This window comes from Caloenas nicobarica, chromosome 15 (genome assembly GCF_036013445.1).
Source record: "Caloenas nicobarica isolate bCalNic1 chromosome 15, bCalNic1.hap1, whole genome shotgun sequence".
NCBI lineage: Eukaryota > Metazoa > Chordata > Aves > Columbiformes > Columbidae > Caloenas > Caloenas nicobarica.
Genome location: NC_088259.1, coordinates 5871396 through 5892424, shown reverse-complemented (window position 1 = coordinate 5892424; position 21029 = coordinate 5871396). Strand labels below are relative to the sequence as shown.

The following is a 21029-nucleotide window of genomic DNA, read 5'->3' as shown; positions in this document are numbered from 1 at the left end:
GTTCAAAGAAAAAAGATATTTAGACCAGACAATAAAGTGTTTTCTAAATTTAAAGGCCTGACTTTTCTTTTTTGTCCTGTGAGACAGGAACAATAGCACTAGCTTAGGACTTGTAGAGCTGCACTTTGGATCCTGCTGCTGTGTAGAGCTGCAATGTGACATTAGATCCTGCACCTTGGTGGAACAGGGTTTAGGGCATCAGTTTGTGGGGTTGTTGAGAGGAGAAGTTAGTATGGTTTTTGGGCTGTTTGACTTACAAGTGGTTCAAATATGGCTCTCCTAGAGTAGGAATATAGTGTGACTGGTGGTGGGGCTTTTTGGTACAAGCACTACTAGATCATCCGTGTTTCCAGCTGTGGAAGGAAGCAAAATAACCAGGTGGTACGGAAGCACAAGTCAGAGTGGGATGGGGTACAGCAAGTTCACTGTCTGGCAAAACTATACCCTTGCACCAGAACTTTCTTGTCTTAATATGCACTAAATGTGCTGGTAGATCAAAAATAGCTGCTGGCAAGACTGTAGCTTGAAACATGGACCGTAAGGATGTTGTTACCCTTCTCAGATGTGCACCAGGAATATGCCCTGTTGCCCTAGATAGGTATTACTCCACTTGTTTGTAGTATCTCCTGGGGCAAAGCTTGCATTCAAGATCTGTCACTGGCTAAGTCATGCAGAACATCTGACTCAAGAGTCACCCTTTTGAAAGAGCTGAAGACTGTATTTGTATTGGCTTAATTTTTTTTTTTTTCTGGGCAGGTGTGGGGAAGGGATTGTCACAGCCACACGTGACACACAGGCTGGTCACAGAGGGCCTGTGCTCGGTGCAAGCTGCTCTTTGGGTCTAGAGTAGGTTCTGCTGGATCTGCAAACCTATATTCTCTTTGGGTGTGAATCCATGGGGATTTATGGGATGTGAGATGAGCCAGCTCTAAACCAAGCTGAACATGCAAGAAGGGTACTTTTGAGAGCTGCTTTGATCTGTATTGCCTAGATCCTATGGTAGTATAGTGCAGTAACTTCAGGCAAGAAGAATTGTTCTGTGCCTGCTCAGTGCCTTTAGTAGAGCAATTAGGAGAGCTTGAGATGGTTCCTCAGCCTGTCTAGTGCTGTGCATTGAGAGACTGCTCCATAGCGCAAATCCGGCTGCCACAGTGTTTCTGGCACTGATATGGCCAAAACCAAGTTGCTCAAGATAATCTAAAATCCCCTTTCTATTTTCATGTTGCAAGTGACTGCTGTTTAACAGTATCGTTTCATAGTATTCTGATGAGATATTATGGCAAGGTATTAAACAGGTTTGGTTTTTTTTTATGCTAGCAAGGTGGCTTTGTTTTAATCTAATCCTCTTATGAGAAGGCTGTCAGCAGATGTGGGAAGATGGAGAGGAATACCGAAGATAAAGAGTTAATGTGAGGGATGCCATCTAAATTTTTAACTCATGATCAGTGAAGATACAAGTAAGAAGCTGAAGGGGGAAATAATGATTTGGGATGGTAGCTGTAGTAGAACTGAGACAGATGGACATGAAATATGAAGGTTAAAAAAAAACCCTTCCCCCCCGCCTCCCTCACACACACAAACTCTACAAACAAATACACCAAACATTGAAAAAAAAAAAAAATCTTAGATTGAGTATTATATAAAGTGGGATCTCAACTGGATGCTTGTTATTTGGATATCCAGAAACAGGAAAGTAGGGGGGTGGGAAAAGTGGGGATGGGTATTAAAAAAGCAGATCTCCTCTGCCCTTGTCAGAGGTGGGCTGAGTGGCGCAATAGCGCTTTTCAATCTTTAACTTTTGTGTTCCTGTAGAACAAGCAAACAAAAACCTTCTTGTACTTGTTCTCAACGATGTTGCTGGCTCTTGGTGTTCCTGGAATGATGGTTATTGCTTTAGTTCTGAGCTTTAGAAGAGAACGGCTGCCTATGTGCGTGTGAGAAAAAGATATGGGTGTAATATGCATGCACATGTGTAAATATAAGTGCAGAATATCCTACAACATGGACCTCTTGGTTGGTAGATCTTTAAACTTAGTCTTTTATGACTTGAAATGCTTCTATAACAGAAGCAATTTGATGCCAGAACTGCTAATAATGGCCTTTCAGAATGAAAGGAACTAAAACTTTCCGGTTATTTTGCCACCTATAACTTTCTAAGTCCTTCTAGAGTTGGGAGGCTAAATTGCGTTTGGTGGTTGTTTTCTTGTCGTGGTTGTCCAGGCACAACACTTGATCTGCTTTGTTGTTGTCGTGAGACCAGAAAGCAATTCTGATCTGTGTGTGGTGGTGATGGCTGTTCACAGGTGTTTTTCCAACCACCCAGAGCTAGTGTAGTGTGCAGTCTCTTTAATTGTGTATTCATAAGTTGCACAATTGAGTTGTTCTCACAGGTAGGTTCCACTTACCCCTTTTTTTAAAGTCTTTGAGAAAGGTATACAGCAGGGTTTAAACAGCTTACAACCCTTTGAAGCGAATTAAAATTCATTGCAGGAGGGACATTATTTTATGAACCGATGAGAACCTCACAACTTTCTGTACAGAGGTTGAAAGCTGAAAGAGGCAAGTCTGGGACTTTGGCTGCCCATGAATGAATCAGCAGGGTGGTAAGGGTGTATATTTGGGTTTCGCAGGACACTTGTGCTGTTTCACAGCTGAAAAATCTGGTCTGGGCAGGAAAAGAGGGCCTCAAACGTCCGAGTTGTTTATTGCAGGAGCTGCACTGCAGGAAATGATGGAGCCATGACAATTTTTGCATACGAAGGTCAAGTCTTTTGGGTTCAGTCTGCTGTGGCTGGGAGTTGTCAGGCTTGCAGTGTGTGGAAATGCACTAAGCTCGAAACGTCTTGTTTGTCTGTGGATGTAAAGGGTGTTCGTGCAAGTTTGCAGGAGAGTCTCAGAAGCAAATGTAGGAGGGGTAGGTGGTGTCTCGGGTCACTGGAAGGACAACATCGGAAAACCCGTGTTGGTGCTGTGTCCTCTCACGTGTTTGGACAGCAATTTTTCGCCTGCTCTAGAGGATTTGATCCCAACCTTGTCTGTTACTGCTAAACACTACGCAAAGGAAGTCTAGCATTTACCTCTGGCTTTTATTGCAGTCATTAATCAATGAAGACCTCTGTATTCTGAATGCCATAGCTGAAAACATGTGGCTTAATCTCTCTCCTTATCTCTTCCTCTCTCAGTACCAGAAATTGCCCTTGCAAAATGAACCAGCTTCCTCCGAAGAGTCCTTTGGCATCCCCGGTGTCAGAGGGCATGAATTCCAGGGTAGAGTCTTCAGACAATTTGTCAATGGACAGTTTTTGGCTGGAAGTAGAGAACATTAAACAGAGCGCTGAAGCTGAGCAAGAGGAATGCAGCCTTGCAGATGTCAAAACTCAAGAGGGTAGGTTGCCAAAAATATTGGGAGTGAGGGGAGGAAGATGTACATCTAGGAGAGAAAATTTGCTTATCTACCTGAATGATTTAGAAGCATGTTGGAATACGGTTAGAATATTACTAGTCAAATCAGAGATGTATATATATTTTTACATTGGGTGGTGGATAATACCCTGCAGAAGAGGAGGCCTGAGCTGGATTTGGCTTCTGAATCAAAGCTGATTCTAAAGGTCCATCAGGAGTACGATCGAGGCTCTAGGATTTTTCAAACAGCGCCCACTAAGTGGTGGGGCGCTCACTCCCCGTGCAGCTGATGGTATTTTGGAAGGCTTGTTTGTGTATGTGCTTCTGAGACTTCATCATGGTGGCTTTTATGACAGCTGCTTTGGTGGAAGGCAGACTTTTCCCCCTCTGCTTCACTATTCAAGAAACCGTAAAAAGCATCTGGAATTACCTAAGTCCATCCACACAAGGTTTTTCTTATATATTTCCTTTCTTTTTTTTTTTTTTTTTCCCCTTTCTTTCTTTTGATGACTCCTTCATGTGCATGGGATGTTTGTAATGGGCTTTCTGTAGCACCAATGTTATCACGTATTTTGGAATGACTGGAACCTGGACCAATTACCTTTAGACATGGGAGGTACTACGTCCTGGGGTGCTGGAGGGAGAATAAACTGTGATAAGCATCCAGTGATCCCACAGATTGGATCACACGTTTCCCAGGTCTATTTTGAAGAATGTGGTTTAGTTGGCTCTACATCCTCCTGAGCGGTCGCGTTTGCATCCTGTACAGCCTGCAGCTGTTGTGCTGGCCTGAAATTGAGCAGGATCCATGTATGTAATGGGGAAATGTTTGAGTGAAAGTCCCAGCTTGCTGCCGAGCTTGGGAAGGGTCAGTAGCTGTCCTGGTGCATGGAGGCGGGTCTGGAGAGCAGGGTAGGGGGATCATCGTCTGTGTCTGCCATAGTAGACGAGACATGGTAAATGTTAAGTTCTGCTCTTAGTGTCCCTGCATAAATGATGTAAATTTGGTTTTTTTTTAGAACTGGAAGAGATGCAAAAGTGACTCTGAAAGTGAGTGCTCCAGGAAGGAGACTCTGGGAAAAAAGCTGTGCCATGAGGCAAAAGGCTGTCTGGGATATCCGAAACGCTGATATGATAGAGGCAATTTAATTACTGTGTGTAAGCAGGGACACACATAAAAGTGTCTTTTAATGCTGTGTATTAATCTAGCAGGCAAGACCTGACTACTTAATTGGCCATTGAAACCAGACAGACTTGAAATGATGCTCCAAGTAGTGAAGCCTTCCCAGCAGGCTGGGGCAGGAGATGCGGCACCTCGGCCTCCTGCTGCCTTCTGCAGAGGACCTTAGCCAAATCAGTGTTGTGCTGGAAGCGTAAGTAGCGAGGGGAAACTTCAGATGGTGTGGATGCAGGAAGCTGGATTTGACTGGTGCCTCTTGGCTTTCGTGTCTCTGCCATTAATGGTGAGAGCACTGCGAGGTGACAGTGCAGCACAGAGGCTTCAGGGCTCCTCGGAGCCAAAGGTATCATTGCTTTTGCAGCAAGCCCAAGAAGCTGCGCTTGACCACGGCTAACAGATCTGTCTGAAGACGGCATGGCTCGACCTGACAAATACCCGATTGTAATCGCAGCGACAGCGAGGAGGCTGCGTGTAGACAAGGCGTTGCAAAACCGCTGACCCACTTGGAGAAGGCTGGTCCTCTGTGCAAGCCCTGTGGAAGGGTGGTGGTGTGGGATCCTGCTTGTGAACTGGTGTTAGCGGGAGGCCAGCGCGGAACTTTGCAGAAGAACTGGGTCAGCTGGTGATACTTGTCGCCATCCTAACAATTGAATGAGGTAGCAAGTAGCCCCTTCAGGCTGGACATGAGGAAGAAATTTTTTACAGTGAGGGTGGTGAGAGCCTGGCCCAGGTTGGCTGGAGAGGTGGTGGCTGAACCATCCCTGGAGACATCCCAGGCCAGGCTGGACGGGGCTCTGAGCAACCTGAGCTGGCGCAGATGTCCCTGCTCATGGCAGGGAGTTGCGCTAGATAAGATTTGTAGGTCCCCTCTAACCCAAACCATTCCGTGATTCTGTGAATGTAGCTTACTCCTGAAAAACAAGGAACAATGTCCTTTCCTTGCTGTCTGCTGTTTATCCAGCTCTCTCCACAGTCTGACTGTACAGCAGACTGATAACGTATGTGCTCTGTGCGGTAGTGCCGCTGAAATATCTACGAGCATCCTTATAGCATGTAGTCATGTCTGAGAAGTGTCTGCGAAGAGTGATTCTTCTCTGCCTTCAAAAACTATATAGGAAGTTGTACTTAAAGTTTAGTCTGAAATTGTAGGATGTTTAGCTGTCCTTTTTTTTCTTTAAACAATGCTTTATTATGAATGCCATTATTTGGTAGCTTTTATGTTTCAAGTAATTTTTTTGGAACTGGTGCTATTTAGTTTTGCAAATTTATTCCTAATTGTGCCTGCCTGAAATGCTGCTTGTCTGGAACCCACAAGGCGAATCTGAACAGCTCTCAAGGCTTAAACCTGCAGCTCAGCTTCTGGGGAGCGCTCAGTTCTGACCTATTTCCCTCGGATTTCCCCCTTCTCCCCATGAATAACCTATTTTGCTGGTCTCCTTTTCTGTTACTGGCAAACATAACTGGGCCAAAAATATTAAGCAGGACTTAAAATCCGGTGCTTTGGCATCAGATGGGGCAGGAGGCTCACACGGATGTCCGATTTAGGGCCTGCTGTTTAGTATTGTGTATTAGATTAGTTTCCTGTTATGACTGGAATTGGATATTTTCAAAATTTGCAAGCCATACACTTCCTTTGGCTTCCTCAAGACAAAATAAACCAAAGTTTTGTGCGCTGTGCTGCTGGGAGACCACGGATGTGGGACAAACAGCTGCACAGCGAGGAGGTGTGAACGGGACCACGAGCGCGCAGTACCGGGGGATGCTCTGGCCCCTGAGCTTCTGTGGAACCAGACATGGGAAAAGACCAAAACTTAAGGCCATGTAGGAAAGCTAGCCAGTTGGCTAGAAGATTCATTAAAGGAAAGTCTTCGCTTCAGGTCCAACTCTATTTATTGCGGTGTGATGCTGAAAAAAAGTTCTGCTTCATTACAGCACCTAAGAACACAAAGAGTGTGCTCTGAAGGCTGAAAAGAGTTTTAGTGGAGTCACAACATGTTTTTGCAAGTTGCACGAACACAGTTTCCCCAGAAAAATTAAATTATTTAATCTCTCAAGAGCAGCTGCGTGGCTTTTTATTATTGATGCAGCAATATTAGAACTTTGCCTGAGCAACTGTGATAACTGAGGACATACCAGTTTGCATTGGAAAGGAAAAGTGGGAATAAATGGTTCTGTTTCGGTCAGTTCAGTTGTGATTTTTCTTTTTTCCAGTATAACCTTTGGTAGAGCTATGCTGGAGCTGCTTGCAGTCAATCAATGTGGTACGTAGAATTGAAAAGATAAAGGCTTTGTGGTGTTCACTGTATTGAAGTTGAAGCCACTTGCTAAATTGCTTCTTTCATCCTTGGATTTGTAGTAGGTGCCTTGCTCAGGATACTTTCTCACTTACACAAAGAGCACATCCCATAAGGAAAAAGCTGTCTTTTGTGTTTGAAGTGCAACTTATATATATATTGAAGAATGAAGTGGAATTGAGCTTGCTTGAGTAATGCCGCTGTACTGCCTCCAGGTTTCTCACATTTCATTCTGGAACTGGAATGGTCTTTAATTTTAGTGTTGTTTTTGAATAGGCACAGACATAAAGTGAATACACAGAGTAAGAATAACATTTTTGCTTTTGTTGAGTGATTGTCTGGATACTAATCCACTGAAAATGGTACAGAATGGGGATGTGAAGTGTTTCAAGCACTCAAATTGCTGTTTTCCTTTCTCTTCTCATCATTCCTCATCTTCCCTCTCAGAAGGAGAAGCTGAAGCTGAGTGGCTCCAGGACGCGGGTCTGTCCGACCTGCTCGGGGACCGTGCCTCCGACAACGAGAACATCGTGCTGCTCTCCACCCTGACCAAGACCCAGGCTGCTGCGGTGCAGCGGCGCCTGGACACCTACTCCCGCTCACGGAGGAGGAAGAACAAGCATCCTGTGCGTGATGTCCGAGACATTTTTGGAGTGGTCGGCTCTGAGGTATCTTGATTTCGTGGAATCTCCCGGAAGACTTTGTTATGTTGTAGTAGCTGACTTGGCTCTCTGGCTCTAGGGCTACTTTCATTTCCAAAGAGATTAAGTCACCTTTTGAGCTGAAATGAAGCTGAGATTGTAGAAATCCTGCATCCAGCTTGCAGCACTGAGAAATTGCTACAAAACCTGTAGATCCATAGTCTTCCTACAACTGCTGGAAAACCTGTGTGTAGTGCCTCCAGCGCTGCAGCTTCGTGGAGCGCTGGTATCGTTTGGAGCCCTCTTGTGTTTTCTTTATGCCAGTGACATGTTAAATCATTTTTAACCAGTTTTCTAAGTTCAGTTCTGATAAGCTGCCCTCGTGCAGTCAGTAATTCTAGAGAAAGAATAGCCACTGTCGTTTGTTTGTTTGTTTTTTTTTCCCCTGGAGGATACATGACCATTAACTTTGCAGCTGCTTTCCTGCTGTGCTGCTCCTCTTTTGGTTGTGGCCTCAAAGATGTGTATCCTTGTTTTTTTCCAGTGGCTGCTGGAAAGTATCCCTGTCAGGGCTCCTTGTGACTTTTTCTACTCAGTCGAATGTGTAGTCAGAAGGTGTTGAGCTTAATGGAGCTCTAGCTTTTTCAGTAGCATGGGACTCTTGCTCTCTACCAGAACTCAATACTCTTTTTTTCCTCAACCTGAGCATCTTTGAAACTTGTTTTACTATAATGAGATGAATTATATGCAAGTAATCCCTTGAATGCATAAAGGAAATGACACGACCAGTCTGCAGCATCACTGGAAGGTGCTGTGGTTGTGGGCAGAACGTTTCAATGGGCTCTACCTATGGGAAAAACTACGTTCAGCAAATCGAGCTTAAAGCTAATTCAGTTCTTCTCTGGCTCGAGTGGAAGCAGTTCAAGCTGTAAGAGTGCAGGCAGTGCATGTGTCAGTCATTTAGATTTTCATTTCCATCAGTGTTTCAAGATGGATTTGCAGTTGCCACCTGTCCACCTCTGTCACAAGTTACTCAGGCATCAAAAGTGCTGGTATTTCTGTCAGCACCTTTCTATGTTCTTCCCCTCTGTTACTGTTCATTATGGCCTGTTTACACAGCAGCTGGATCTGAAGGTGCTCTGGCATTATTCGTTGCGTGATCTGTGGTTTATGATCTGAGGTTTAGCTGCAGATATTAAATGAAATGGTTCTGCTTTCACAACAAGCCTATCAGCTGTGCACCTACTCTAAAGATACGAGACATTTTCTGTGCAGATTAAGTGTTTTGTCCAGTTGCATTGACTTCGCATAGGTTCCTTTTTAACTTTCAGCCCTCAGTCCACAACTCTGTGTCACAAAAAGGTTCTCGGAAAGTTGTGAACTTTTGCTAATAGCAGATGCTTTCCTATAGTCTAACTAGTTCTAGCAAAAGTAAGGTTTTGTTAGCAGAACTGCCTGCCAAATATCTCATTATCCTTTAAAGATTCACTTCTCTCTCTAAGCACAAAGGGATAGGTTACTCTTAAGCCCATGAGGGGAAGCTTTTAGGTGCTGATGTCTGCTTTGTCTGTTTTGTTTCGGCTTTTTCCTGTGAAAAATCTTGCAATCACAGGCAATGGGTAGATCCTATGTAGCTTGGTTGGTCCACTGTTTGTTAGTCTCTCAATGCATGAATTAAACCAGGGAAAGTGGCTAATGATTCTGTGAAAGGAAGAATTGGATTAATGATGTGCAGATTTATTATAAATACCATCTATGAAATAGTCATCTGTTTTCCATCTGCCTGCCACATCCTCTAATTATGTTTCTTAATTTCAGAGCAGTCTTGTAGCCCTGAGCTTGAGCAGCATTTTCTTAGACTAGCAGACAGTGTCAGGTGTGTGTTTTCTGCCAAAATTGGCTTGTCTTATAATGACTTCTGGTTTGTGTAGGTAAACATGTTCTGGTTTACTTTTCAGGAGACAGCAGCAGAGAAAGAGGAGTCCAGCCCAGATCAGTTGTGGCACAATCTACGGACTTCAAATGTACACAAATGTAAGAAGGAAGTTTTTAAAGGTAGAGTAGGATTGGAAAGGGAGTAGAATCATATGGTGAAATCCTATAAACACTATACAGATTTGTGTAAAGGGAAGTTAGCCATAGGTATGTCCTATAATTTAAGGCCATGCTTATGTCTTACCAGTGATCTGGTGATTTCAGCTGAAATGTTGTGACTTTAAGCTAATTTTACCCTACTGATAAGTCTCAGGACTGTGCTATGACAGTGCTCTTTTCAAATGTTAATATAGTTTTTTCTTAAAAAGTGGTGTTCCCCAAATCTGTCCCAAACTGCTCTTTTAGCACGCCTGTTTTCTAATCTTCACCATTTTGGCTTTCTGAAATTCAAGACGTTTTCTCCTCTGCAGCAGAAACCCAGGATTACTCCTGCACAGTTCGAACCCCTGGAAAAGAAGAGGTGTTCAACATGGATGTCGCCTACTCGGAGCAAGCAGCTGTCCTGCTCAAGGGCTCATTCCTGTCTGAATCTAGGAGGTCAAAGGATGGAAATGCATTAACTGTAAGCACTGACGGAATTTTTCCTGTTAGAACTTACTGGCTCCCTTCTTGTCAAGAGGGGTACGAGGCACTTGATTGAACTGTATGATCAGCTCTTGGGGAAAATGTTGGAACATGTCTATATCAGGTAGATATTTTTTGACAGGTAACGCTGTTATCCTTGTGGTGTTGGGCAAGGATAACTGTTGTGTAGTAGAGAGTCAAAAGAATTTGTAGTTGTGTGTGAAACTAGCAATTTTGATGTGAATCTGGGTCATTTCCACTCAAAAGAGGAGAATAACTGGACTTTCTTACTTGTAATTCTAACAGTTTTCTTCTCGACAAATGTACTGGACTGTTTCCAAAGTTCAAGTAGATTACCGTGGGTATCGGGCTGTGTTTAATGTAGATAAATTGCTCTTTAACTGTATTGGAGATCCCAGTGATGAAAAGGGAAAATATTTATTCAGCTATGGATTGAGTAGTTGTGGCCTTTGCCTGGTGTTGAAAACAAGAGAATGAATAGGTGCCTGGTTATGGTAAGGAATGATAAAAATGCAGCAAAACTTGATACCAGTGGCATTAGTAATGATACTTGTACTGAACCTTGTGTGTGTTTTCCTTTAGAAATTTAAGATTCCCAAGGGCAGACTAGGAGTGACCAGGATTGGAGATCTGTCTGCTCAGGACATGAAGAAGATCCCCACACTGGCCCTTATTGAACTAACAGCTCTCTGTGATGTTCTGGGCTTTGAGCTGAAGAGAAACAAGGCAGCAAAACTGAAAACAACAGGTTAGTTCTATTTAATCGTGGTATTTTTGGGGGTGCATTCTTTACATTGATCTTCTCCTGGGCTTGTATTAATATTTAAAATGTTAGAACAGAGAGGGTCTTTGGTAAGAAATGTTGTGACAGGTGCTTTTCCCTTGATCAGAATTTCTCCTGGAAGTCACTGGAACATGACATCAAGATCTAGAAACACATTTATGTCTGACTGTCAAATGTATTTATCTTGTTAATTATTCCTCTCTTTTTCTCAAGTACTTACACTTACAAAATGTGCTCTCTTAGTCTGCAGTGGTGGGTGTATCCCTGATGTCCGTATTAGTGGTGATATACACTTCTAACATGTTTTTTCTGTTGTAGAGAAAAGACTTTTTGGAGTTCCACTCAACACCTTGTTGGCAAATGACCAAAAACTGCTCCCCAACACCAAGGTCCCTCTGCTACTCCAGGCAGTAAGTTCCCTACTGGTTTCACTCACACCTCTGGTCCTCAGAGCCAGAAAACCTCTGAGGCCTATGATAAGGAACGGCTGAGTTCTCATCCTCTGTGCCTAAAAGTTTTCTTTTTTACCCCCTCAATAGCTGCTGTCCTGCTTGGAGAAGAGAGGACTTGAAACAGAGGGCATTTTGAGAGTTTCTGGGTCCCAGACCAGAATCAAGGTACGAGCTGTTTACTAGTGATCGAAAGTGTCAGATGTGATCGGGGAGCATGTTGCTGAAGCAAGTATCTAAATAACCTGAACTGTCTGATCTCCCTTCCCAGTAAAACTAGAAACATCCATTGCTTGGAAATCTGGGAGTGTCTGCACTCTTTTGACTTGATGGGTTGCCCTCCTAGTGCTCAGCTACAGAACTCCCTTATGTTTGTTTATTAAAGCATGTAATAAATTCCACCTTTTTTTTTTTTTTTTTATTTATAGAGTCTGGAACAGAAGCTAGAAAGGGACTTCTACACTGGCCTTTTCCGTTGGGATGAAGTCCACCAGAATGATGTATCTGGGCTACTGAAAAGATTCATCAGAGAGCTGCCGGCGCCGCTGCTGACAGCAGAGTACCTGCCTGCTTTTGCTGCTGTACAAAGTGAGTCTCTGCTTTGGCTGTTCAGCATCAGTTTGTTGATTTGTGCTTTTCTTGCAAAGTTCTGCTGGTCTTGGGCTCTCCTGGCAGGTGTGTTGGGAGCCTGTGGATTCGATGGGAATGCAGAGCACAAGATAGCACCCAGCACACTCTGGCTGTAGTTTATAATGCGTCTCTGTTGATAGTGCTTGGTTGTATACAACATCTTTGTGTAGAAACGCTGTCCTGGAGTCTGAGATTATGTTGGGTCATTTGAGGCTGCAGGGTTGCTACCATGAATTAAGACAACTTGATAAATAATGACATGCAGGCAACTGGGCAGGATGCCCAGTCTTGGCTTGTCTGAAGGCAATGCCATGTTCTGCAAGCACCTTATTTTGAGGTTTGTGCCTCAAGAGATGATCTGAATGAGTTGTACACTTAAACAGTTAGCTTAACTTTTTTTTAAAAGAAATGTGGAATAATGAGGACCTATTTCAAGGGTGTATTCTGTGTATTTCAAGGTGTATAAACTCTGTATTCTGAAACAAATCAGCCAGTCTTCTAAAACGCAAGTAGTTTACTTCATGAGGGCTATATGAGCTTGATTTACTTCTGCAAAATCCTAGATGACAAACACGATTGTAAGTAAATTGCCTCATTCCTTGGGGGATTCCCATGCTCAAAATGAACAGTGTCAGAAATTTGAATTCTCTGTCCTGTTGTTGCTCTCCCTCTCTAGATATTCCAGACCTGAAGCAAAGATTGCAAGCTCTAAACCTCCTGATCCTGATTCTGCCAGAGCCCAACAGAAACACCCTGAAGGTAATTATCTATTCTGGAATTAACTGGAAAAACACGGCCTCATTCCAGGTTTTTATTCAAGGAACTCTATCAGCTTTTGTAAATAACTTACATCATGCTATTTGGCTTTATTTCACTGACTTGAGAACGGAAACTCATGAAGGGGGGAGCAGGCAGACCTCAAGGCATAAGCTGTGAGCACATTCTGCCTTTTGGGTACAAACTCAAGAGCAGTAGGAATCCATGTGGTCTCGGAGCATCATCTTTAGAAACCTGCTCTTCCTCTACAGCGCGTTAACACCTTACACTCCATGGTGAACTGCTTTTAGTTCTTACATTGTCTGTGGGCGTGCTAACATATATGGAAAGAAATCCAGTCTTTTGGTTCGCGTGTTGTGGTGTTGTCATAATCTAGGAAAGATAGTTTCAATTCAAAAAAATATTAAAAAAATCTAAGCTTGTAGCTTCCAACCCTGCCCAGGAGGCATTTCAAACCCTTTCACCTACTACTTTTTGAGAGAATAAGAGCTGATGGATCAGCTTTGTAGGCAGTGCACAACCTCTGCCTTTCTGTGCTTTGTAAGAACTGTGGTGGTTGTCGCTGCTGCCTTTTTTTTTCCCCTTTTTTTTTTTCCCCCTCTTTTTCCTGAGTAGTTCAGCTTCCAGGTAATAAAGGCAAGACTGACTTAGCACCCTGACAACTTGATTTAGAGTGCTGGAATGCATAATCCAGTCAGAGATGATCTGTCATGTGTCGTGATTTTGGAGGAGGTGCGATACAGAAGAGATTATCCAAAAGAGTTTGTTTTTCCACATCTGGGAATAGCTTTGAGGGGATCCTGGGGAAAGGGGGAGAGTCGGGTCATCTTTGGATTCTGTAACTTTTAAAACTGAACTTCATAAATTGCCACCTGCCAAGGAGTAAGAGCTCATCTGCTTCTCACATGTATTAGGTCCCCTGATTCATGGATGCTGGACAAACTATTTCTCTGCTTGGCATGGTTATTTGTTGCTATCGTAGCATTAGAAACTGGTCACTGAACTTCCTGACTGGAGGAATAGGATTTGCTCCTGGATATCAAGAAAAGACCCACTAATTAAACGATCTCTGCAGCAATTGCCACAGTAGTTTCTTGAGCATTGTTGGCAGTGGATGTCTTAAGCCTCCTCTTCTCTCTTTAGGCTCTACTTGAATTTCTCAGCAAAGTGGTTTCCAGGGAGAACAACAACAAAATGAATCTCTGGAACGTCTCCACAGTCATGGCCCCAAACCTCTTCATGCACAAGGGGCTGCCAAACAAGATCCCCGAGGGGAAGGAGAAGCAGCTGGCAGAGGGGGCAGCTGACGTTGTGCGGATGATGATCCATTACCAGGATTTGCTCTGGACAGTAAGTTGCTCGGGTGTTTTGTGATATGGTGTAGCAGTGTCTTGTTCTGCCTGGAACTGGAATAGGGGAAGGGATAGTCTTGGAAATTTCAGAGGAGTTAAATGTCTGTAGGCAAAACTTCTGGCTGAGTTCCAAGACTACTTGTTTTCAAGGTACGTGGATATTTTGTCTGTTTAAGAAGCTTCATAAAGTAATCTTTAGGTTCTTAAATGGCATCCTCATCTCTGCTTGATTTAATTCCTGTCTTCCTTCTTCCCTGCCCAGGTCTCCTCTTTTCTGGTAGCTCAAGTGAGAAAGCTAAATGAGACCAATAGCAAAAGGTACCAGTTTTGTGACAAACGAATTAAAAATTTGCTACGGAAGATTCATGCTGATAAAGACAAGGTGGAAAAGAACCAGGCAGAGGTGAGTTAGGGCTTGGAAAAACTTTAATGCCAAAAAACCCCCCTTTTGTAACATTGTCAAACACTTTCTCATTGTAAGAGCTTTCACGAGGACTTGGAAGCAAGAGGCAGAAAAATCTGCAGAACCATAAGAAACAGTTTCCCAAACCCTTTTGGCCAGGTTGTGGCAAACAGAGATCCCAACAGAAAGTGTACTAAATAAATTTCAGGCTACAAAACACTTGGCTAAGATGCTTCATTGTTGCCGGAGAAGGGGGAAGAGACCAGAAGCAGAAATGCTGATCTTTACCTTGTGTGAAGAGCAGAGTTCACATGGCTCTAAATGTCTCATGTGTTTAGGCAGATAAGTCTACTGTGATAAAGGCAGGCTTATTTTCTTGAATTTAAAGCAAAAAATTAGGCTATCACAATAGTGTAAAAGTACCTTTTGTGTGTGTGTCTCTCATTTTCTTTTTGTTCCATAATATTGCTGATCTGTATGGGAGGGTTTGAGGCTCTACTCCTGGTATTGGTGCAGACTTTTAAACAGATGTTACTACCGGATCTATTTGAGTATCAAAGTTGGGAAAAGATCCTTGGAGTCATTCTGCCTTTTTTTTTTTTTTTCTTTTTTTTTTTTTGGTTGCCACTGTTAGTTGAATAAGCATAGGTCCATAGGAGCAAGGTTAGACCACAGATTGCTGGATTGGGAGTATGGCATAGCAGTGGTGGTGCAACTGGGATGCTCTAAGGGCACGAGCTAGATGGAGTCCGCAGGTAGAAATAATATTTAGAGAGCTTGAATCTGCAGACCTGAAGAAGAGTTTGTGTTCTCACAAGTCAGTACATCCCCCTTTCTATACCAGTTGGGCTCCTGAAATGATGTCTGCCTAAAATTAGGCTGGTTAAGGTGACATGTCACTGTTGAAGGTGTTGTCACTTCAGAGAGGACAACTCCTGCTCAGGCAGTCAGACAGAGGACCTGATGCTCAGAACAGTGCTCACAGTACTTGCTAGCAGTCTCGGTGTTCAGCACTGTTTTTGCAGAGAATTTTGGGTTTGCAAAATTAACTCGTTGCAGATCCGGCCCTGTTAGAATGGTTCAATGCTCTCCACAAAAGTGCTGGGAAGTTACTTCGTGAAGGAGTTGACAAAAACAATTTTGAGAAAGTAGCACTTGAACTGTGCTCTGTGATAGCTCTGTTTCCTTTTTTGAAACTACCTTTCTGAAACTCAGTAGTCTGCAATTCAGCTGTCTGAACTCCTTTTTCAGTAACTTAAATGAATTCCAGAGAAGTCTATCAGGCTTCTGCCAAAGAGTTTGTCAGAAGAGATTCTGACAAATCCTAGTTTCAGCAAAGCTCGTTGCTTCTGGTGCCGCTGCTGTATTTGAACAGCAGAGAGCACCAGTGAACGCTGATGGAGAGCGATGCTTTTCTCCAGCCACAACACCGAAGCACAGATGATTTTTTTTTTATATAATGTTCACCTTGATGCTTCTATGAGCTTCCAGCCTGTCGTGTGTGTGGGACAAGAAACAACCTACATTCTCTGAACAGCTGGCTAGGTAGCTTTAATTCTTCACGCTCTCCGATCTGTTTTGAAACTTGATGTTTTAGCTGATAACAAAAGTCTTTCTTTAAGCACTTTCTTCTTTTTGCCTCTCTGCCTGCCTCGTTCAGCCTTCCAAGATCGTGAAAGTCCATGCTTCGCTTCTCCTGAAGGACTCGCTAGAGGTGCATTTGAACAATGCAACCAGAGTCGCTGATGTCTTGAGGCAGTTTCAAAAGAACCTGTGCCAGAATGGTTGGAATATTGTTAACACTGTCAACCTCCTCAAGTGGTAAATGGCTTTTTCTTTGCTTTTTTAAAAAAAAAAGAAAAAGGAGAAGATGGTCTAGTTGCTGTGTTTTCTGTCTTCGGGCAGAGCTGATGTGGTGGCACAGGGAGCTATTAGGAGACTGTGCTCTGCCGCTCTGTTCTAAGCTTTGGAAATAGTGTGTTGGATGGTACAAGCAAATGTTAGTTCAACTGAGGGATTCCATCCCTGCGCTCAGGCTGTCTGGATGTCAGGTACTTCCCTCGGGTTTGCTGGACTACATGTGAACTTAGCAGCCTTGCTGGAGGAAAGGGAAAGTTAAATAACATTGACCCTGCAAAACAAAGCTCTTTAGCTCTCCTGGAGAAAAATATCACCTGTGCAAATTACTTGCCTGGAGTAGTATTTCCAACATGCATGTGTTACTGTAGGGGCTTTCTAAAATAAGCTTTGCAATTACCTCCTATGGCCCAGTGGTGAATTGCTGAAAGAACCCAAAAAATGAACAAAATTATTCCTTCCTTGCTCTGTCACTGTGCCTGCAGACTGTATTTAGTAGGTAATGTGTTAGTGCATCTCCTGACTCTGTCCCCGGGCAGACAAGGATGTCTAGATAAGGAGAGTGGATGGGAAATTTGCTGAATATGGGTCAGCCTGGAATTTGTATCTCACTGACAAGGTGCTGCAGCTGCTGAGGTCTTGTGCAGATGAGCTTCTCTTGAACCTCCTCCTCAGTTCTAGAGGAATGCTACAAATGAACTTTAGTATTTATACCTGCTGTCTTCCTGTCAAACAGTTAGTATTTGCATGTAGCGTGCTTCTCAATACCAGTGAGGTATATCTGCCTTGTTTTCTTTTTCCAAATTTTGGGTGTCCTTTTCAATAGCTGTACTGTTCAGGAGGATCAGCAAGGGCTCTGTACCATGACCTGTAGCTTTCTTGACCGCTGCTGGCCTCTGAATCATATGCAATTTTGGGGAAGAAACATTACCAAACTACATAACTTACCTTTTGCAGAGCTTTGTTAACTTCGGTGTGTTTTTCTTTCTTCAGTAACAACTCAATGGAGAGCACAAACTTCCTCCTGTATGAAGTAGGAGGCAATATTGGTAAGTCTGGGTGGTAACTGAAAATAAGGTCTCTCATATCTTTTTTTTTTTTTTTTTTTTTTTAATGCCTAACTTATCTTAGGAGGGAGTTAAAAGAAAGGATGGGATTTGGAGAGGGCTCCAAAAGTTAGAAGACAAATGAACAAGTGTGGGTTAACTTCACCCACAGCAAACAGCACCTGTGCTAAAGTTATCAGGTGTTAGAGTACCTTTCCACAAAGTTCGAAGCTTGAGCTTGGTATGGTTTTAAGAAACATATATTTATTTTAACATAAACAGCTAAAACTTTTCCAGATTTGTGGAAACACTTCTGAATGGTTGTGATATTGAAATTAATGTCAACAAATACCAGCTTTTAGGGGGAGGGGAAACAAAACAAAACTAGCAACTATCAGACTAAGGATATAAGAAATGCTTTTTTCTGAATCTCTTGTTTTGCTAGGTGAACATTGCCTGGACCCAGACACTTACCTCTTAGACTTGTACCACATCAATCCCCATGCTGAGTGGATAATTAAGCAAAACCCATCTTATCCTCGGATGTTCTAAGGAAAGCATGAACAAAATTAAACATTTGTTTGAAGTTTTTGGAAATCATGGAAAAGCTATCAAGACGTTCCTGGTGTAGTCACAGACTGGACAATGCTCGTGTCTTTGAAGGAAAACCAGATTTATTTACTACTTCCATGGCAGCTGGCTGTGAGCGTACAGTAGCCACCATGCTAACAGGGGCATTGATAGCAAGCAGCAATTTTCATGATGTAGCAGATTTTGTGTGTGGGGGTGCTTATTCTTAAACAAAACAGCCCCCCTAAAACAAACCCTGGAAACAAAGCTACAGTGATTGTGCAGCAAAGATGGAATGTAAGAGGAGAAGCATCTTGAAGATGTATCTGTAGAAGACATCTGTATCTTCTGGATTTGCTCTTTCTTTTGATCATATCCACATTGTGGAGGAGAGACAGTCAAATGCTGCAGCGGTACTGATGGCATCTCTTTGGTAAGATCCACTACTGACTGTTGCACGTCACCAGAAGAAGTTGTGATCCTGGGTTCCACTAAGATACTGTCACATTCTTTGAAGAATGAAAAAGGACGCTTCCAAGAAGGCCAGATGGGATGTGAAGCCAACATCCTGTATTTAATGACTATAGCTAAATACATATATGCAACACAAGAAAATACTTCGAAAAAAGCGTGGAATGGATAGCAGCCTTTCAAATGTACAGTTTGATGAGAGAGATGCCTGTCCCATACAGCTCTGCTGGTAATGCAAAAACGAACGTACAGGCTCCCATTGATGATGGAAAAACGTGTTTATTTTGCTGGACAGCCTATATGTCGAGAGATAACCAAGGAAATATTCCGAAGTTAATCTGCGGTTAGTAATCTGACCTGGCCACATGAACTAAACTTCTTTTTGGAAGACTCTGTGGGAACATGTCTGTTCAAAACCAAAAATACCCCCAAGATGTGCGGTGGCTGAACCAAGAACTCTGTGCCTGGATCTGGTCGCACAGTGGGTACCGAACTGAGCCTTCATTGCCTTGGCTGCACATTTTTATCCCACTCAGCACAGTGTGATCACTGTGGTCTGGAGAGAGGAGGGCGGAGCAGAACACTTACACCTCATATCACTGCGTACTTGGCATACGACCTCAGCTCGAGTTAGTCTGCACTCATGGAAGAAGAGTGCAGAAGTATTTTATTTCCTTTCCAGTGATGCTGTAATACCTCATGTGAGGGAACCTACTATGCAGTTACAGTGGGTGGAACGTGCACCACTTCTGAAAATCCTGATGTCTTTTTTTATATACTGTTTTTAGATACTGTTGGATATTTATTCATGTGGCAGAATGTGCCCTGCAGGTGTGTACTCAAAGCGTTTCATTTGCCGAGTCCTAGCTGCACCAGTGACAATCTCCAGTATTATACCTTTTGTTTAACTGAATTTATTCCATTGCAGTCTGAACTTTCCCTCCTCTGTTTTCTTTTTTTTTTTTTTTTTCCCCTGAGGTTGATATGTAGCTCTCCCTATTCGTTATCTTAAAGTCCTAGTTTATATGCAAGGGCACTTCACTCTGTGGTTTGTCTATGTGCTTAACTCTCTTTGTGGTTAAGATCCTTGAGGAACAGGTGAGCCATAGTTCATGTTCTTCCTGACCTCTTGTGAATACTGTGTGGCTGGTGCTGATGGCTTGAAATGATGCAGATGTGCTGACTAGTGGGACCATGTTCATAACTGTTTTTTAAAGAACCTGTAATAGAAATTTGCAGAAAACCCACCTCCCAACCCCACCCAGAACCCCAATATCAAGACTTGTTGAAGTGCCTCTTTTTAATAGGGCTTAAAACGGGTATAAAACGACCTGATTCTTGTCCTTGAGGATGGGTGATTTGTGTCTCTTGGGAGATCAAGCTGCTTCAAAATCGGGCATTAAAAATCAATGGTACCTATTCACTCATCACTTCTGGAAGTCTTTGTTGCGGTGGTGGAGCTTGGCAAAGATAAATGCCAGGGATGCTATACTCTAAAAAATACCTGATACTTAAAGGTATTGGTGGGAGAGAGAGAGAAGAACCTGTTCCTGCTCAAAGATGCTTAGTAAGCTAAACTGCATCCCCGCAAATCACATAACGCTGCATTTTTTTTTTCCACCCCTCATATGCTGGATGTTTTATTAAACATTCCGGCTTCCGTACATATGAGGGGAAAAATGCTACAGTACTGCTTCTGTAAACGAGAAATGAGTGGGGTTTTTTTGAACACCAAGCAATGTGAATCAGTGCTGTGGAAAACAAGGTTGGTGGGAGATTCTCATGAAACAAATATCAGTTCTCAAATATGAAATGTAAAAAAAAAAAAAAATCATCTCTTTCCAGATGATGGCTATGCTTTTCTATTTTTCTTTCCTAACTTTGTACCAAAAAGTATGTATGAATTTTTCAGTCACTGACGTGCAAGCTACTTTTGAATGCTGGCTTTTAATAACTTTTTTTTTTCAAATTTTTAATTCTGTATTTAAAATTCATTTATTCAATGAAACAATAAAAATATAGTAAAAATCTCTCGGTTCCAGTTTGATTAGTGGCACAGTAAATGGCACCAGGTCTGTGAATGCCACTGGGATTTGCCTCGTGCCTGAAGAGGAGGGATGTACCTGGGGTCTGAGTGAGCTTGACAGGGCTTCCATGTTACAGCTTCAGAAGTTCCTCTTTGGAAGATCTCACTGTGAAAGAGCGATCCAGGAGGAGGAAGAGAAGGTCCACATTGGGTTTAGAAAGCCCGGAGAAAGGTTTGGAGCTGGTGGTTTGAGAGGGGGCTAAAGGTGCGTTCGTGAGAACCAAGGGTTGGTGGATTCTGAAGGAAGAAGTGCTGTCATTAAAGATCTGAGCCTGAGGAAAGGCAGTTGTCAGTGTCCCGTGAGAATTCCCCTTCCCACCTGCTCAGTCCCTTCTCGGCTGAGCTGTGCTCGGTGCTGTACATGCTGGCAGGACTAGACGAGCTGGCCAAGAATAACAGGAATCCAGTCTGAATCTGTGGATGAATTATGACTAATAATTTAGTATTCAATAGTCAGTGACGAAATGTGGCGTAAATCCACTGCTCTTTGTTTAAAAAGAGCAATGA

The 21029-nt window shown here is 43.0% G+C and overlaps 1 protein-coding gene across 2 annotated transcripts in view; it reads left to right on the top strand.

Moving 5' to 3' along the window:
• ARHGAP40 (Rho GTPase activating protein 40) overlaps window positions 1-20374 on the top strand; it is a 39962-nt gene extending 19588 nt beyond the window's left edge. For both annotated transcript variants that reach the window (XM_065645506.1, XM_065645505.1), the window contains exons 2-15: window positions 3183-3385; window positions 7324-7544; window positions 9476-9551; window positions 9923-10074; window positions 10680-10845; window positions 11200-11291; window positions 11421-11498; window positions 11759-11918; window positions 12637-12719; window positions 13881-14087; window positions 14352-14492; window positions 16153-16313; window positions 17343-17398; window positions 17841-20374. In XM_065645506.1, the coding sequence (XP_065501578.1) occupies window positions 3205-3385; window positions 7324-7544; window positions 9476-9551; window positions 9923-10074; window positions 10680-10845; window positions 11200-11291; window positions 11421-11498; window positions 11759-11918; window positions 12637-12719; window positions 13881-14087; window positions 14352-14492; window positions 16153-16313; window positions 17343-17398; window positions 17841-17947 (1881 nt within the window). In that variant the 5' untranslated portion in view covers window positions 3183-3204 and the 3' untranslated portion in view covers window positions 17948-20374. The remainder of the gene's footprint in view (window positions 1-3182; window positions 3386-7323; window positions 7545-9475; window positions 9552-9922; window positions 10075-10679; window positions 10846-11199; window positions 11292-11420; window positions 11499-11758; window positions 11919-12636; window positions 12720-13880; window positions 14088-14351; window positions 14493-16152; window positions 16314-17342; window positions 17399-17840) is intronic.
• The last annotated feature ends 655 nt before the right edge of the window (window positions 20375-21029 follow it).